The 19,393-nt window shown below is 36.4% G+C and overlaps 1 protein-coding gene across 1 annotated transcript; it reads left to right on the top strand.

Annotated features, from left to right (window-relative positions):
* The first annotated feature begins 1,625 nt into the window (after nt 1-1,625).
* On the top strand, nt 1,626-18,740 carry LOC141336922 (toll-like receptor 7). Its single transcript, XM_073842644.1, has 8 exons — nt 1,626-1,691; nt 2,627-2,733; nt 9,010-9,081; nt 13,317-13,480; nt 13,856-13,988; nt 16,987-17,058; nt 17,157-17,228; nt 18,613-18,740. Exons 1-8 carry the CDS (start codon nt 1,626-1,628, stop codon nt 18,686-18,688), a joined length of 762 nt encoding a protein of 253 aa, XP_073698745.1. The 3' UTR covers nt 18,689-18,740.
* Nucleotides 18,741-19,393: the final 653 nt, after the last annotated feature.

Raw genomic sequence — 19,393 nt, 5'->3', positions numbered from 1 at the left:
ATATAAAGAGAATATAGTCTAATATTTTGCAAGATGCTCTTCTTTAGACTTAATTTCTCTAGTAAACTAATGAATCGTGGACACTGATGACTTGCTGAGCTAAATGAAATGCTATGTGACATTTGGTTTACAAGCATTTGGTTTATTGACATTTTTCTGTGGTTGATGTATGTACACACAGATGAGTGATTTCTTATTGATTAAGACTATGATATTTATTTGCTTGGAGAGTATAGATGGCCTTTGTCATTTAGATCTACAAACATTTTTGTTCAGGGTTCACATGAACCTTGCAACCTTTAGGCAGGACTGTATATTGAGAGTTTAGAGAAAAATTATTTTGATTTTAGACAGTGTTTAAAATTAGTAGTAAAAAGTACTACACATTAAAAGTAGTAGTATAGAGGAAGAGTTGTTCACGCTCCGTGCTGCTGTTTAAACTGAGGTGTTTATACAGCAATCTGTCTCGCCACATCAGAAAGCGCCAAAAAGGCATTTTTTGTTTGAATTTCCTGAAAAAATTTTACATAATTTGAAAGATGAGACTTTGTTTCTCATGCAGTGGTTAAAACAGTGCTAGTATCAAGGTATTAAAGTATGCTACTCTTTAGTTTAAACATCATGGTAGATAAATATGTGACCCTGGACCACAAAACCAGTCTTAAGTCGCTGGGGTATATTTGTAGCAATAGCCAAAAATACATTGTATGGGTCAAAATTATTGATTTTTCTTTTATGTCAAAAATCATGAGGAAATTAAGTAAAGATCATGTTACATTACATTTTTTTGTAAAATTCCTACTGTAAACCTATCAAAATGTCATTTTTGATTAGTAATATGCACTGTTAAGAACTTAATTTGGACAACTTTAAAGGTGATTTTCTCAGTATTTAGATTTTTTTGCACCCTTAGATTCCAGATTTTCAAATAGATGTATCTCGGCCAAATATTGTCCTATCCTAACAAACTATACATCAATAGAAAGCTTATTTATTGAGCTTTCATATGATGTATATATCTCAGTTTTGTAAAATTTAACCTTATGACTGGTTTTGTGGTCCAGGGTCACATATAGTAATCATTCAGTACAATGGTATTTAGCAAATTACCATATTAGTAAATTATTACATTGTAATACATTACCAAAATTTGACTAGTTTGAATCCCATATTTAAATGTTTTAACAGTAAGAGTGCCAGCATGTATCATGTCTACTAGGGATATGTGCCATATAGAGTGAGAGAGAGAATGAAATAGCATATTAATTTATTACAATGTAATTACATTGTAATGAATGTATTACATTGCATTTGAGTTAAAAGACTGTTTCTTGCCAGACTTTCTGACTTTGACGCCCAGTTTGCATCTCTACATTTTAGTTGTATGTTTGTTTTGGCCTTAGTACTGACATACGCAACCTCCCGCATATGTGTGCGAGCATCTGAAATTGCAATAAGAAAATCCCATGACAAGAATTTCAACCACAAAGCAAGGAGGAAAAATGAGCATCACTGAGAGAAAGCGTATTTCAAAAATATAAAACACTGCGAACTGCACTAAAGTCATTGAATACATTCAAATGAGGCAGTAAATCAGCATCTTTACGATCCCCTGAAGTGTCTATATGCGGTTTAGACATAAGGAATACTGCGCGGGACGGCAGGACTCTTCTGCTATGCTTTATGGCTTGGTCAGGCGTTAACAGAACCTTCCATTAGCCTTCAAACAAAATCTCCCTTCAACCATGATTATTTGTTCCTGACAAACTTGTATGAGAGTGGAACTATGGGAAAGGTCACACAGAGAGAGGGAGATGATAATGTTGACTGTGTTTCATATGTAATGTAATCAGATATGTAAAGCTGACATCTTAACAGCTGCTCTGGGCCGAGTTTTATTGATTGGTTCATGGTGGTTAAGCCGAGGGAAACTTCTAGTAAGGCTGACTCGCAACCTGCTATTACAAATGTGAGGCGCACACGTACACGCGCAAACGCACACACAAACTGCGGTGATCGTTAAGCAGTAAATTACAGAAGGAAATCCTCGACGGCTGTATGTAATTCCCACTGGCAGATTGAGTGTGACTGGAAAACCACACCATCTCCCTCCACTCTCTCTGTTCGCTATGAGATTTTCAATCTATATTTTGTAATTGTAGATTACAGAGAAGCTGAATTTGGTCTCATCTACTTACTCGACGTGTGCGTTGGAGAAACCGAACCTTAAAGCTCCAAAATCAACAGCTCTGACAGACACATCCTTAAAGTGACCCGCTGAAGAAATGTGGGCTTAACTCTGTGTGTGTGAGTGTGGAAAGGACAGATGGACTCAAGCAGCTGTGTGTGTAGCCATTGGTTGTGACTGAAGTTTGCGGGTGTGTGAAAGACAACATTGAGGCCTCGTCTGTATTTGAACAGGAATATTTCAGTTTGACTCACCCCCACACACACACATATACTGTCTGCTGGAATCTACGGCAAATAGCTACGAGACTCAAAACATCTTGAAAAGATTTAGAGCGAGAGAGAGAGAGGGGAGAGAGGGGAAATAGAGTTACTATCTCCTGTCTTTCATCTTCGAGTGTTTCTTTGTCTCAATTGTTTTGATCTGTTTGTCTTAAAGAGAAAGAAAGAGCAACAGATAGACCGACAGAGGCAGAAAGAGAACGAGTCAGAGAGAATGGCACACAGGGAGACACAGACGGAGAGAAAACAAGTGGTTGTGGGAAAGTTGGTGGTTGTCTGTGTGCACCCACACTGGCACAATCAAATCCTGCTCTCTCACATAAACACACGCACTGAAGTCTCACTGACTTTTTGACCCTGAACTCATTGTAGAGCTGGATGCACAAACTTTTCATGATTATTCTACATTAATATTGTAAAGATTTTAAGCAGTTTTTATAAGCTATTTTTCTTTGTCCTAAAGAGTGTGTTATCAGATTAGTTTCTCCTCAGTTTTTCTTAATGCTTTGAGAGTGTTAAGAGCAAAAATAGCTAAATATAAATGCTAATAATAATTAATTATGTAATTATTCAAACAATTAATGATTAATTATTCTGTATTCTTTTGATAAAGCAGTGGTGAATATACATGCCTTGGTTATTAAGTATATTTTTATTTAAATTTTTGCATTAAACATTGAACTGTCTGTAATTGTTGTTTCCATCCTAGATTAAAATTTATGTACAGTATGAGTCAGAAAAACAATAAATGAATAAAGCAGCATTTCCATTGTTCAAAAAATGTCCAATTCTGGAAAAGGAAATTAAGTTGTTGCCACTTAAAAAGTAGCTGCTGTGGCTGCGGTCAGCAGCCGATGCCTTATGTTTGGGAGTTCTGGAAAGTAATAATAGCCACTTTGGCATTTCAGAATGACCAGAGCAAAATGTTTTCTTGTATGAGGGAATTATGTTTAAGTAAAATGACTTTTTTGATGCGCCTCTAGGAATTTATTTAATACATTTTTTACTCTTTATATTAAAAACTATGAATCAGTCACTGATTCCATGGCTTGTCCTTTTACCATAACATTCATTATATAACCTGGGTTTGCTTTCCGAACTTTTAGTGCAATCTTTTTTCTTTTTATTTTGACTAGAACCTAAACAGTTTATATGACTGGCGAATGCCCACCTCGCCAATATTTCAGTCTGCATTTGTGTGCATGTGTCTATGTGTGTGAGAAGAAGGGCAGCCTGTGCCCTAAGAGCCAGGCTTACAAGACGAGTGCTGAATGCCTCCAGTTCATAAACACCTCACTAATGAGCCTCTCAGGGGAAAGCAAATGATCAGCGCTCATTTCTTCACAGATCCCTCTAACATCTGCTAATGTGTGTGTGTGTGCGCGCATGACATTTTCATGGATGACAGGTGGTCTCCCCAAGACCACTGGATGTTAAGGAGAGAGAGAAAGTGTGAACCACACATTCACGCTCAGAGCACTAATCCATTTTCAGTGTTTTTATCAATGCGTCTCAGCTGTCAGTCGAGCCAAACTACCACATACTGTAGAACGAAGAACAAATTCACAAATGGCAAACTATATTAAAGTCACAATCAAACAAAGGTAGCAACAGATTTATTTGTCACAAATTATCACAAAATCCATCAATTGTAGATTAGATTTTAAGATGAGGATATTACACTTAAAAAAGAATGCAGTGAGTTGTATAGAAGTACGAATTTTAAGCAGACTAAATGTTTAGAGAAGTCTGTCCTTTCATTGGCAGATCCAGCTATGATATTTTGATTAAACTTTATGACGTCAAAAAACAACAACAGCATTGAAACATGCAGGTTCACATTAAGACCTACAGTTGAGGTCAAAAATTTACATACACCTTGTAGAATCTGCAAAATGTTAATTATTTTATCAAAATAAAATGGATCATACAAAATCAATGTTATTATTTGTTTTGTACTGACAAGATATTTCACATAAAAGACGTTTACATATACTGACCAACAAACAAGAGAAAAAAATAGTTTCATTTATAAAAATGATTTACATATGCTTGATTCTTAATACCGTGTTGTTCTTTCAGGTCCCACAATTGCTTTGGTTTTTCAGCATTTTGTGCTGTCAAAAATGACTGTATGATTTTGATATCCATCTTTTTACATGTAGGACAACCGAGAGAGTCATATGCAACTATTACAGGAGGTTCAAATGCTCACTGATGCTTTACAAGGAAACACAATGCATTAAAAGCTGGGGGATGAAAACTTTTGAATGTTAGTGTACGTTTTTCTTATTTTGCCTAAATATCATATTTTTTTCATTTAGTACTGCCCTTCAGAAGCTACAGAGGATACTTACGTGTTTCCCAGAAGACAAAATAAGTTAAATTAACCCTGATTTTCAAATTCATAAAGTATTCACCCGGCTTTTTGTGAAGAAAAATAAATTGATCTCAAAATCATACAGTCATTGTTGGAAAGGGTTCAAATACCCAAAAATGCTGAAAAACCAAAGAATTTGTAGGACCTGAAAGATTTTCTGAAGAATAGTGAGCAGTTTAACTTTTCAGGACAAACAAGGGACTCATGAACAAATATTACAAAAAAAAAACAGCTGTGGATCATTCAGGTATCAGGTACAAACACAGTATTAAAAATCAACTGAAGCATATGTAAACTTTTGAACAGGGTCATTTTTATAAATTCAACTATTATTTTCTTTTGTGGACTATATGTAAAGATCTGTTACAGACACAACATGCATTTTGCAGATTCTGCAAGGTGTACATAAACTTTTGACCTCAACTCTATATTATACATTTGCGAAAGAGATTTAAATTTCACCCAATATTTACTTAAAATTCTGTTTAAAAATTGGAACTAACACAAGGAAACTATAAAATGTGAAGGCATCAGCCAATTTCAATAATGTCAAAATTGCCAAAAACCAGGCAATTAATCAATGCTCTTTATATTTGTGTGTATAAGTAAAGTGAACTTGATAAGGAATGAAAAAACAACCAGAATGTGAAGAAAGAAAACTAAAAGAAATGAAAAATGGTGTGCAAATGCAGAATTCATCAACTTGCGGTCAAACCGAGCAGGCGCGCATTGGCAGTAGATTGAGAGTCTCTCTAACCCTGGCTGAAGCTTAAAATCTCTACACACGCCGTCTGAGTGAAATAACCGTTTCTGATGCTGTCCAAGCAAATCCAAACACTTTCAGCTCTGATGTTTGCATGCTTATCGTGTTATTTGCTGAGATAGTGTTGTTTCTGGTTCGTCATACTGCCGGTAATGTAACGTTTGCTATCAAAGGCTCAAGGATGTGATAGCATCTCCGTCTGTCTGTTTCTCCCTCTCACTTTCCACTCATTCCACCCTATCAGTTTACTTTCCTTCCTTCATTCCCTCTCTATCTCTGTTGAGCGCTATGTGGTAATACAGACTAATTTTTGTAGAATTTCTAGGATTATTCCACCACAAACTTATTAGGAACAGAATTTCGTTTTTAAAAAGTGTTGTTTTGCTTAGCCACAGTGCAGTGGAAAAAAGGCAAGCATCCATGTAAAACAGCAACTTTAAGACCAAGCAGAGTGCTTTGCCAATCGGTTACTTAAAGTCTCGGGGCTTAGGACAAAATGTTAATCGGTGGGCCCCTTTTTCCAATAAGCAGGCTATAGCATAGTGCACTTTAGTGGGCCCCCCTCGGGACAACATTCAGGGCTCGGGACAGCATTCTTGGTTTCCCATCCCCCGACGACGGCCCTGGTCGGCAATGGACGGAGCCCACTTAGCAAATCAGTTACGAATGCAGGGCGAAAGTCATATCAGCCAAATATATGATATGTTTTAGAATGTATCCCTCCCACCAGCTTTGATATTGAATCAAAATATATAGTAAATCACTGACAGGATTTCACTGAATTAACCTTTAACTATTTGATTAGTCATCGGCATCTGTAATATCTTTACAAGGTTATTAGACCTAAGTAAACCTAAACAAAAACATTTAGGATAACATGTTGGTGTCTGTGTATGGTTGTCCGTGCTGGTTTGTACTGCCCCCTAGTGGATGAAGATTAAATCCATCACTGCGGCTACATGCAGACAAGTGTGTGTGTGCAGACAAGTGTGTGTGTTTGAGTGAATATTTTTGATATTATAAATACCTGTCTGTCTCCCTGGCATTTTCATTTAAATCCTGCTGCTCTGTGATTGGTGCTGTCATGTGCCACTCATGAAAATGACAGGCATTTCGATGAATAGACCCCTCGGCAGACAGACAATCTATCTCTCTCTGGCCTGACCTTGCCGCACACACACACACACACACACACACACACACAGAGTGGATCTCTTACGGTCAGTGTGTAGTTTTTGGAGACTGAGTGTCTGTCTCCCATTATGATTGACGGCTGAGGAATTTGACTGACAGGTCTGGCTAGCTGAACTGGCTATTCATGATTTGCGAGGGTCCCATGCTGTGTGTGTATGTGTGTGCGGGTGTACGTCTATAAATGAGAGGGTTGTCTTTGAGAGTCTGCTTTGCGTGAGGGAAGACACTTCATTAAAGTCACCCCCTACGGAGACACGCACACAGGAACCCGTACGCATGCACACTCCACGGGTGAAAAGGTCAACCTTTGGGAACCCCTGAATGGAGATTTGATCACGTGACCGGGATTTCAAATCTGATCATGTGACCTCTTGAAAAAAACAATTCGGAAGCATTTTGGTAGCGACTATTAAGATAATTGATATTCATTGAAAGTAGTAAGTGAATTTATGGTTATAATTATTACTTGTGCGTTCTCCGTAAAAGAGAAAAAGAGTATAACGCATTGATTAGATTAGTTAACTTCCCTCAGTGTTTTATAGTGTTATATGAGTTTTTTCCCACAACAGGAGAAAAGAAAGAGTGAAAGTGACAGCAAGTGAAGGACAGAGAGTGGGATGAAAGCAGGGATTAAGCTTCTGTTAGTTTTTGTTCATTTATTGAAAAGAGGAAGAGAGCGAGTGAAGCACTTCCTCTAAAGGTGCTCAGGGGTCATCATTCAACCCTCTTTCTCTCTCTTTTATTCTCTGTTTCTTTCTCTGCTCTTGATGCCCTCCTGGGTGTTCCTCTCTATGCTGCCACTGAAGTTGTATATATGAGTGTGTGTGCGAGCCTCCCTAGTTGTCTCACCTCCCACCATGTCTTTTGTGCGTGTGTGGTGCTTTATTCGATGTTAGTCGCAGTCTAACAGTCGTTGAACTGGGAACAGCTTTTTTTAATTGTTTGATTTGATTTAAATAGTTTGTCTGTGCCTGAATTCGTCCCGCTCTCATCTGGGTGACAGCTGGAATGTTTGTGCTGTAATCCAGAAGTACGTTTGATCTCATAAATGCGCACGCAGATCGGTGTCGGTGTTCTGTACAGGCACAGATGAACCTGATTAAAGACGATTCCCATTCAGTTCACATTCGGGTCATGTCAGGATGACATTTTTAAAGAGCGCTGAAGACTTACCCAGGCTGTTTAAATGTCTGCTCTGATGCCTAAAGTGCCTGAGACTTCAGTTAGAAATGTTTGTTTAGTCTCATCATAACTGTGTGCATTAGAGTTTGGTGTGTGTGCATATTTGTTGCCTTTCTTCTGCGGTTATATTTGAAAAGAGGGAATATTTCATTTTGTTCTTGTTTTCCATCCTACTTTCTTTTTGTTTTGTTGTTTATTTTCTCCCGCTGACAGTGTCTGCAGATGTCGATGAATGCTAAATACTATGTGTGATTGCGTTCTTTTTATGTCTTGTTTGAACACAAGGCTATTAGTCATGTGTAGATTTCACACTGGAGGATTTTGCTGAAGTGATTAATTATATCTTTCCTTTACTTTTCTCTAGTAACTGTCTTCTCTTTCTTCAGTTTTTTATATTGACTATTTATCTAAAGCAGCTTGAGACAAATTTCATGATTCATAAAACATCTACTTTGTTGTTTTGACTCTTCTTTCAGACATTTTGTCATTATTTACACACCCTCCCACCTAAACCTGTATGATTTTCTTTCTTGAGTAATACAAAAGAAGACATTTTGAAAAAGTTCCCTGCTCTTTTCCATACAGTAACAATCAATGCAGACTGGAGGTTTCAAGTTTTCAAAATAATCCAAAAGCGTTATAAAAGGATCCCAAAAATGACCCACTAGGGGGGTCTCGGCCACCTTTCACAGGGGCCCTTATACAGTCAAACTGAAATGTATTCAGACAACTTCAGTTTCTCAAATTATCACAGTTTATTCACTATAGTTTAGAAAATGATACTAAAACATGACAAGAACTCAGTGTTAAACTGTCTAAACAAATTCATCTTAATAATTTTAGATAACTTTGATAGAAAAGTATGTAATGAATTAGGTTGAATAGCTGTCGGCTGATAAATTTAATACTTTAATAATTTAGGTTAACAAATTACCAATAAATAAATCCACAGATCATTCTAATACAATTCTGTCTTTATAACTGCTTATGATTGTTAACATTCTCTCTCTTTATTTGCCAGTGACCTGAGTGAAAATCAAATCCAGGGGATTCCCAGAAAAGCATTCAGAGGAGCTACTGAGATCAAAAACCTGTGAGTTTTCTGTATCTATGTGTGAAATAGAGAAAGAGAGAAAGAGAGCTTTGAATTAATGATTGTGTGCTTTAATGAGATGCCTAGGCAAACTGACCATCACACACACACACACACACACACACACACACACACACACACACACACACACACACACACACACACACACACACACACACACACACACACACACACACACACACACACACAAAAACTGCATTAAACCAGCTCTTTAGACTGTCGTTTGCATGTTATCTAGCACTTATCATGCTGGCCCTTAATAAGTGTGATTATGGGGTAATAGGGTGTAATAACCACATTAATATGTATGATTCATTAGCATACATTTTGTAGATTGGAGTCCTTTGTGGGTGATCATGATTTAATCCCATTTACGTGATGAGCTAAAGTAGCTAATTGCTATATCGGTATTCTGGTCCTTGTTAGCTAAACGTCAGCAATGGATGATGGAAAGAAACCCAGTGAACTCCAAGATGAGAAGGACCAATTTGACCATGAAACCTATACTTACACTGTGGTTTACCATACAGTATTGTTGTTGTAACTAAAACTAAAGGTGTTAAAAAACATTTTTGCTGATTGAAATAAAGCTGAAATAAATAAAGTATTAGATAAAAAAAACTTACAAAAGCACATAACAAAATTACTAAAACGTAAAAACGAAAACGTAAAATATAAAACTAAAAGATATTAGTGTGTTACAGTTTTTTCCAGACGCTAGGACACATTTCTCAATACTTAGGTCACTTTTGCAAAACTCTTGACACAGTGAGCACAACAGAAGTCTATGTAGGCTAAACTGAGGATCAGTTATCATTGTTTTGGCACAAAATGCATTCAATGACTACATCTCTCAAATTTCATGAATTATTTTCTCACTCAGACACAACAACTGACAAAACTCTTTGTACGTACAGCACATTTTGCACATGCTTACATACTGTTTTCAAAACTGTTAAACTTATGTTCCAAACAATAACATAATGCAAAACTGAACAAGACAGCAAAATTCAACAGCATTATTTTATTGAGACATATTTCAAATCTAAAAATGCAGTAGATTAGCATTACTTTTTTATCTGTATCAGTAGATGGTGTGGATACAAATTCTTGCATTTTGGAATGACTTAGTAACAAAAAAATAAAAAATAAATAAACAACATAAAATATTGACGAATTCTGCATCATGTCTGATTCGTTCCAGTAACATATATTGCAGTTATAAACAATATATATTGCAATTATAAACAGATGTTTCCTTGTTTTACACAAGAAAACAGTGTGTAATGCTACATGTTGTTAGTGTTTTTTAGCTCATTGTTTTGTGGGTGACAAAGTGTGTTTGTCAGCTGTCAACCTTTGCTAGTGTTCTGGAAGAATAAGTTTATTTGAGACCTGAATAAAGTGTTTTGGTAGTTGTAGTGCATTTTGAATGTGAAATGAACTGTTTTGCCAAGCTGAAAGTCAGTTAGGAGAATTGTGTGAAGAGTTTTGCAAAAGTGACCTAAGTATTGAGAAATGTGTCCTAGCGTCTGTAAAAAACTGTAATAATATTAAAATAAAACTGGTAACATAGTTACCCATAAATGTCCATGGAAATAATAAATGTTCATAGATTTTACAAAAAGTTATATGTAAATGTTATACTATGTTATACTTATCCTACGAGTTTGAACTTCCAAAATGCAGTTTAAATGCAGCTTCAAAGGGCTCTACATGATCCCATCCGAGGAAGAAGTGTCTTATCTAGCAAAACAATCAGTTATTTAAAAAAAAAAAAAAAAAAAAAAGACAATTTCTATACTTTTTAACCTCGAATGCTCATCTTGTCATAATTTCTTTACGACTGAAGAAAGAAATACATGAAAATCTTGGATGACAAGGGGGTGAGTAAATTATTTGTAATTTTTTGTTCTGGAAGTGAGCTTACCCTTTAAAATAGTTAGAATGTTCTGCTGTATTTTAGTGGGCTAAAGTGATTTTTGTCATCCTCATTCTTGACCCAACCTATTCAAAAGTCTTTCCAAGGCCCATTGGGAAGGAAAGCTTTCTGGAGATAAAACAAGAACAGTCCATTTCAATGCTTTCTCCAGCTCTGTTCAGTGTAAAGTCGGTCATATGTGTGTGATGATTTCTGCAATGACAAAATACTCCACAAAATGAACTCTGTCCTCTATCTCTCTAAACACATGCTCTACTGTCATGCCATGTTAGAAAAGATAATTGGCTTGTTACTTCAGATTTTCAGAGCCAGTTACAACCAGTGTTGAAAAAGAAACATTCAAAAGTAATGCATTACAATATTACTCCCTAAAAAAGTAACTAATTACGTTACTTAGTTACTTTTTAAGGAAAGTAATGTGTTGCATTACTTTTGTGTTACTTTTTAAATCTGGACAGGGCTTGCTTGTTTGTTTTCAATATATTAAAAGCTATATTTTTGCCAAATGTAAAATCCCTTTCACACCAAAAGCCTCAGGCTGAAGGAAAAGTAAATTCACATCTGTACAGTAGAATGAAGAAGAAGAAAGTTCAACACTCATCAGCTAAAAAACAAAAAACAAATGTTAGTTTATCTGAGTAATTTTTGAAGATCAGCAGTAAAGATACTGATTAATAAAATGGGATTAAATACATAAAGGATATTTGTATTATTTAACAGATTTAATTATTTTAGTTTGCATAATATTCTGAGTTGCATTTCACTGTTTTTATTCATTTTGAGGAATACTGAATATGTTTGTTTTTGTGAGCGAGATGAATTAATGCATGTTTACATTTATTCTAAAACTAAGGTAACATCTTACTCCATATTTCTCTCAACATGGGGACAGGAGTAGCCTGGCAAGCCAGACCCACATAAATGTAGGGTCTGGGCACTCTCCATAGACAGGGCTCAACCGGAGGGGTGGGATAAACGGTTGTCTTTCAAACTCCTCGCCACGCAATAGGATAGCGCTACAACCAATCAGAGACTTAGTCGGTCAGGTGACGTAGTCAGAGCGACGAAGATTTTTAACAAAAGTCAGTGCACTGTGCAGTCTGTCAGCTAAATAATAGACATAGATGGGCACTAAACCTTTAAAAGTAAACAAAAACATGCACAGACAAATCCAAATTACACCCTGCGGCTCGTGACGATACATTGATGTCCTAAGACACGAAACGATCGGTTTTTGCAAGAAAATGAACAGTATTTATATAATTTTCTTTTTACCTTTGATACACACCCACGTCCATCTGTCATGAGCACGAGTTTAGCATATCTATGATTCGACTCGTCACATGTGAACGCGCTTTGATGTAGTATACGCAAACACCGAAAGGGGAAATATGTAAAAAAAAGTCCAGGATGAGTTTGCGCAAGCAAACGTAATCTTTTTCAGCTTTAAATGGGTTTGAACAACCAGGACAAGCGCAAGTAATTACCATTTTGAATAGCCGATATATCCACAATCTCTTGTGCTGTGTAAACAATGAGTGTCGTATCCACGCCACAGATCGCTTCCGGTGTTTGCGTATTCTACACCACAGCGCGTTCAGATGTAACGAGCTCCTGCTCAGGACACATGGACGTGGGTGTGTATCAAAAGTAAAAAAATATATAAATACTGTTCAGTTTTCCACGCTTAATTCACGGAACCAGGAATTCATGTCTGACTGAACTTATGGTCGCAGGTCAGACGTCATCATGTTAAGCCCGCCCACCGACTCGTGATTGGCCCGGTACATCTTGGATTTTTCGGAAATTTAAGTGAATTGAGAGTAACTAGACTGACCTTAGAAGCAAATGTAATTTGCTGCCGCTAGGGGCGCGTCTAGATTCTAGGCTAGGACAGGAGAGCTTTCAATCAATAAATAGGAAAAAAAAGTAACTGGTACTTTACTAGTTACTTGAAAGAAGTAATCTGATTTAACCCCAACACTGGTTACAACTAAATGTTTATGTTTAGTTTTAACATTAATCTTGTTAGGGGAAGGGCTCCTAAAGCTGCTAACCACACAGAAACACCAAAGTCAACTGAGAAATCATTGTTTGTGTGTTTGCATGTTGTCTGCAAGTAAACAACAGTAATTAATGAACATAAAATTGTCTGATGCAAAGTCAATAATACTCTCTCGCACACATGCGCACAGGTTTTTATTGATATATCAGCTTAGACTACCATTAGACCTTCAAATGACTCTTTCTCTGTCACTTTCGATCTCTCTAGTCGCCTGCACTCAAATAATCTGCTGTGTGATTGCCATGTGGCCTGGCTCTCTGATTGGCTGAGACAGAGGCCCCGCCTTGGCCTCTACACACAGTGTATGGCTCCGCCCTCCCTGAGGGGCCACAACATTGCTGAGGTTCAGAAGAAAGAGTTTACGTGTACAGGTACGTTTTTGTGTGTGTTTTATTTGTATGGCTTGTATACAGAAGATAAGAGCTTGTGAGAAAAAAAAGAGAATAAATACATGCATTTGCTGTTTTGTGTTGTCAAAGCTTTCATATTCTGTCCATTTTTCGGCTGTTCCCTTTCTTTGCTCATGCTTTCAAGACTTCAGTGAAGGCAAGTTATTTGTGCTGAAATAACATGGGCAAAAAAGTTTGCTTTACTTCAAATTGCATTTAGTTGCAATATGCAGTTCACAACTTTTTTGCTCGAGAAAGTTATTATTTTTTAAAATTTAATTCAACCTTCAAACTCAGCCTTCCTTTGTGTAGCGCATACCCCTGCGTCCCCATCACGTCTCTGTATGTGTGTTTTAGGGCCCCAGTCACACTCGTCCTGTAGTGTGCTGCAGTGTCCTGAGCTGTGCACCTGCAGTAATAACATCGTGGACTGCCGGGGGAAAGGTCTGACTGAAATACCCACTAACCTGCCAGAAACAATCACTGAAATGTGAGTGAGCAGCAGACATACACAAACATCCAGACGTTTAGATAGATAGATAGAAGTTAGAAATGTAACTTTTTAGGGTATGCATAAAGGAATAGTTTGGTCAGAAACACACACACACACACACACACACACACACACACACACACACACACACACACACACACACACACACACACTCTCACACATACGTAGAGCTGTCATCATATGTGTCTTCCTCAGTCTTGTATTAGGTTGAGTGTAATGGTGGATTTGTTTGGCACTAGTCTGATGTCTGCCTGCTTTTTGACAGATGTAGCTTCCACATTCCACAAACACACATACACACAGTGAGGGTTGTATCTGTATCAAATATTTTAACTACGGAGGCCATGCTGAAGTCATGCGCATTAATGCAGTGTGGAAATGGATTTATTTTATCAATGGCATCTCTTCTGTGGGCCAACGCTCTGCCAACGGGGCCTGGATTGAGACGCCACATCTTTTTTAAACTGTTGTGCCTCTCAGTGCCAGGGTCATTGTCTGTCTTTTTTCTTCCCTTCCTTCTCTGTCTGTCATCCCTTCGTTTTTCTTCCTCTGAAAGCCGCATGCAGGGTCTTGGCAGATGAGTCGGATTATCTCATTTGGCTCCGGTTGAATGAAATGTGTGTGTGTGTGTGTGTGTGTGTGTGTTCGTCCACCTATGCGGGAGCCCGATTTTCATGCTCTGTCAACTTTGGAGAGCTTATCTGATTTATGACATATTTACTGTCAAAGAGAAGAAGAGATATCTAGAGAGAGACAGCGAGAAGGCGAAACGTTATAAATAAGCATTTCTATATGTTGAATGCTGGGGTACTGAATAAATAATATATTTATGCTTCTTATTACTTGACTTGGTAGGTAGGATGATTACTACTGATGTTGATTTATCTTTTATTCCACTAACACTACATCAACCTTTTATCACATTTTTGTATTTAATGAAAAATTTAAATTATTTTTACAATTGAAATACTTTTTATTGTCTGTTTAAACATGCACTCAAACTAGGGCTGTCATGATTCCTCAATTAAATTTGAGTACTCTATTTTGAAAAAAATCCTTGATTGCAATTTGCCCTGCAAAATACCGGAAGTGGCGCATTTCACAATATAATGCTATTTTAAATGCAGAAACGCTACTGTTTAATTAAACAAATATATGCGCTTTAAATATTTTACATGCATGTATGTTACATATGGGCACCGTTCACAGTAAATGTTGCTCCACACAGTTATCATTTACATGTGTGGAGCATTTTAGAGTCAATCTCTGTATATTATAACGTTCATCTCAGAACGCAATGTGAGCCATTTCATCAGATTTGTAAGGTAAATCATTTATAAACCTACACAAACACAGGAGAATACGTCAATATCTTTCTCAATATTCTAACTGTTCATTGCGATTTCGAAATAAAATCTCATACAAACTCACATTCTGAGTTTACACGTTTTGATGTCCACATATTCAAGAAATTACAGCGGCTGTAGTATTTCTGGCGTACAGAAATGGGCAAATATTAAAGATTAAGTGGACATTTGAATTAAATGTTGTTTAGTTCATATTAAACAAGTATTAGATCGTGATTACTCAATTAATTGTCTGAATAATTAGCCAATTACTCTATTATAAAAAGTTTGATACAAAAATCGTTAGATACAGCCCTAAATCAGCATCAGTTTTGGTTTGAAAAACAGTAGTTAGCCATCAGCTATGCATGCATGTTATTGAAATAACATAAAGAGTAAAAAATAAAACAGTATAAAATGTGACCCTGAACCACAAAACCAGTCATAAGGTTTAAATTTTTGAAATTGAGATTTATATATTATAAGACGCTTTGTATAAATAAGCTTTACATTGATTTATTTTTTCATTCATATTAAGAAAATTGCCTTTAAAGTTGTCCAAATGAAGTTCTTAGCAATGCATATTACTAATCAAACATAGGTTTTGATATATTGTATTTATGTTAGGAAATTTACAAAATATCTTCATAGAACATGATCTTTACTTAATACCCTAATAATTTTTGGCAAAAAAATAAAAGAAATAAAGAATAAAGTAATATTTGCGATAGTTAGAAAGTCACAACGAGAAATAAAGTCACATCGGTGAGATATAAAGTCAGAATTATGAAAAATAACACTGCAACTGTGAACTATAATATGTCAGTAGTGACAATAATGAGAAAAAAAAAAATCACGATAACCTTTTCCTTCTTACTATTTTTTAATCAGAGCGGGTAATAGGCTTCCAAAGTCATTATTCAATTTATACTCAAGCAAAAGTATCTGATAAGAGGGAGGTTACTGAGATAAAGTGAGACGGCCCATTAGGTGACCCACTCCATGTATATTAAATCCTATGGCAGCCTTATGATGTGACCGACTTAATGTAAAATACAACAGTTTTGCTACTAACATAACTGATACTAACCTAACTGTTCTTTTCCTAAAGGCTAAATGTTTCAAATGCAGAAAAAACCCTAAGTGCACTTTTAAGGCAATGTTGAAATGTCAGTGTGTTCATAATTCAATTTTTCATAGAACACAGATGTTGGATTTGTTCTTAGTCTGACCAAATCACACAAGCACACACTCATCCAGACATGGGCACTGCCTCAAACTGGAACTACAGCAAACTGACACAGCTGCTACACTGTGATTAAAGTCATCCCAGAGATATTGACATTAATCTTACATTTGTGCCTGTCACGTTGATTTCCCCCCTCTCTTGTCCTGGTACCTCTCTTATTGTATTAAATTTCTTTATTACAAAAACAGACCCTAAACTCAGAATTAATGTCCAAGGTTTAGCATTCCAAATCAGTCATCGCCCATCACCCATCATACTTTTCCAATAACTCCTCAGTACTGCTGTCAGTGCCCATTATTTTCCAGTTTGCCTCACCTGGATTATTCCCTCTGCCACATTCCCTCCATTTGCTGATCTGGTTTATTCTCTCTGTTCACAGCCGACTGGAGCAGAACTCCATCAAGATTATTCCACCAGGAGCATTCTCACCTTACAAACGGCTGCGGAGAATGTGAGTGTGTCCATGCGAGCACACATACATACATAATCACACTTAAACTTGTTCGCACTTGTTCCTCATCTTTCTCTAATTTTCGTCTCTTTTTTTAGAGATTTGAGTAATAACCAAATAACTGAACTGGCTTCAGACTCCTTCCAAGGTCTCCGATCTTTGAATTCTCTGTAAGTATATATGTGTATTTGTGTGTGTGTGTGTGTGTGTGTGTGTGTGTGTGTGTGTGTGTGCGTGAGAAGAAAATGTAAGAGTTATATTAAGCCTCCATCATTCTTTCAATTTTTGATGATCTGACTCATTCAAGCTTTTAGAGAACAGAGCAGATAGATCCCTGTAGAGTCTGAGTCAACCTAACCGCCATTCAAACATACAGGACATTTTCCGTTTCAATAGATTAACAGTTTTAACGGCATTTAAGTAAATAAATTAATATTGATCTTATTAGAAAACGTAAGGAGTTGGCAGTTTGTTTGGGAAGAAGTAAGCATGGTAATTCCAAGACAAATGACACAAAAATACTCATACTGTATATGGCTAAAACCTTAAAATATGAAACACTAATATAAGCTCTTGCTCAAACATATTAAGCTATTTGTTTTGGCCTGGCATGCAATGTTTGTGTTTTAGGGGGATGGGATGTATATGTCCTTTTCGCGTGGTCTCTGTATTTTCTTTGGTTTACTTTACTGAGCGGGTTCCAATGAGCCAGAACTTAGTGTGGCGGAACAGTTCTCCCTCTCTCTCTCGTTCCCTTCGGACCAGCCTCTTAGGAACACCAGCCAGCCATTTAAAATCTCTCCTCCTGAAAAAATACAATTTCAAGCCAGAAGAGTGATCCAATGTGAAACATAAGCGAACACACACATGCAAGTCCTGATATGACATCACAGTAATGAAATACTTCAAATGCAAGCTCAGACCTTTTTTTTAGATGCTGATTTTGATGGAAAATCTGCCTGTTAAACAGAATTCGAATTTGTAGCTTAAAGAATAATCTAATTAGTCAAAATATTTAATGAATAAATGTACAAAAGAACAACTTTGTACAACTTTGTGAAAGACAGACGTTCCAAAATCTTGAAGCTTTCTGTAGAGTTTCTGTGTGGGCTGCACATATGTAGGAAATCAGCATATAGCCAAAGCCACAATACCATTATTCATTCTAAAATAAAAATGCCAATAAATTTTTAGCCCTGCGTGGCCTTTTTAGATTAGTTCTGTATTTGCCAATATTCATCACCCATTTTTACGACAACCTCAGTTTGCGTAGGGTTATAGACCATTAAGATAAAGTAATGAATATGAGATGTAATTGATATATTCATCACAAGAAGATTATTGCGCATATGTTTTTCATGAATCTGCGTCCATATGATTTCATTTGTGTTTAAATATGATTCGTCACTGGTTGCACTAGGATGATTTGTGGTGGTGCATCTTGTGCTCTGTTTGAGGAACCTTTTTTTGATGAATGGTTGTGTGTGTGGGTGGGTAATGAACATCTTTAATCTTTGCTTTTATTTAATGTTCCCTTGTGTTTCTGCCTTTCAGGGTTTTATATGGGAATAAAATCACTGAACTTCCCAAAGGCCTTTTTGATGGACTATTCTCATTGCAGCTACTGTGAGTAATGCACATTCTATGAATTTATGCTTGAAAATGCCATGAACAAAGGGCTTTTATTTCTTTTTGAGTGTGGGTGGGTCAGGTTTTGCCAAGTAAGGACCAGCCTTTGGAAAATGGTTTAATAAACATACTCAATAATGACTCAATTAAAATCTAATAATGCCAAATGTGTGTGAGGGGAAATATCGTTAACTCAGTACAGAGTAATAGAATGAAAATGTATTTATTTTACACCAAGTATAGTTCAAGTCCACTAACATATTTACTGACATATCGCTTAAGGCTTACTGATATAAACATTGTAATTAAACTTTATTTGGAGTACTACTTATGCACAATGCACATTTCTTAATACTAAGCCTAAAATATGTTTTAATGCCACTATTGATGAAGATTGTATGATCTTAAAAAATATCTGTCTTTAAATGCAGAATATTTAAAGTGTATCTAAAGTATACTTGCAATAGTTCCACTTTAGCACAGTCGAATATACTTAAGTATATCTTTAGCTGGACTTCCGCACTACTTCCACACAATTAAAGTGCATTAAGTACAAAATTAGTTGTTCCAATTTAGCAGACTTTAAATATACCAGTTTAGTATACTAAAAGTACAACTGCAGGGTAGTTTTATTAAGTACATAATATGTAAATGTCAATATTGTCAATTTTGTAATTTAAATGAGTATTAGTAACATACTTTGAAA

This window comes from Garra rufa, chromosome 6, assembly GCF_049309525.1.
Source record: "Garra rufa chromosome 6, GarRuf1.0, whole genome shotgun sequence".
In the NCBI taxonomy this organism is placed as follows: Eukaryota; Metazoa; Chordata; class Actinopteri; order Cypriniformes; family Cyprinidae; genus Garra; species Garra rufa.
Note: the sequence above shows the minus strand (reverse complement) of the source record. Positions and strands in the feature narration are given on the sequence as shown.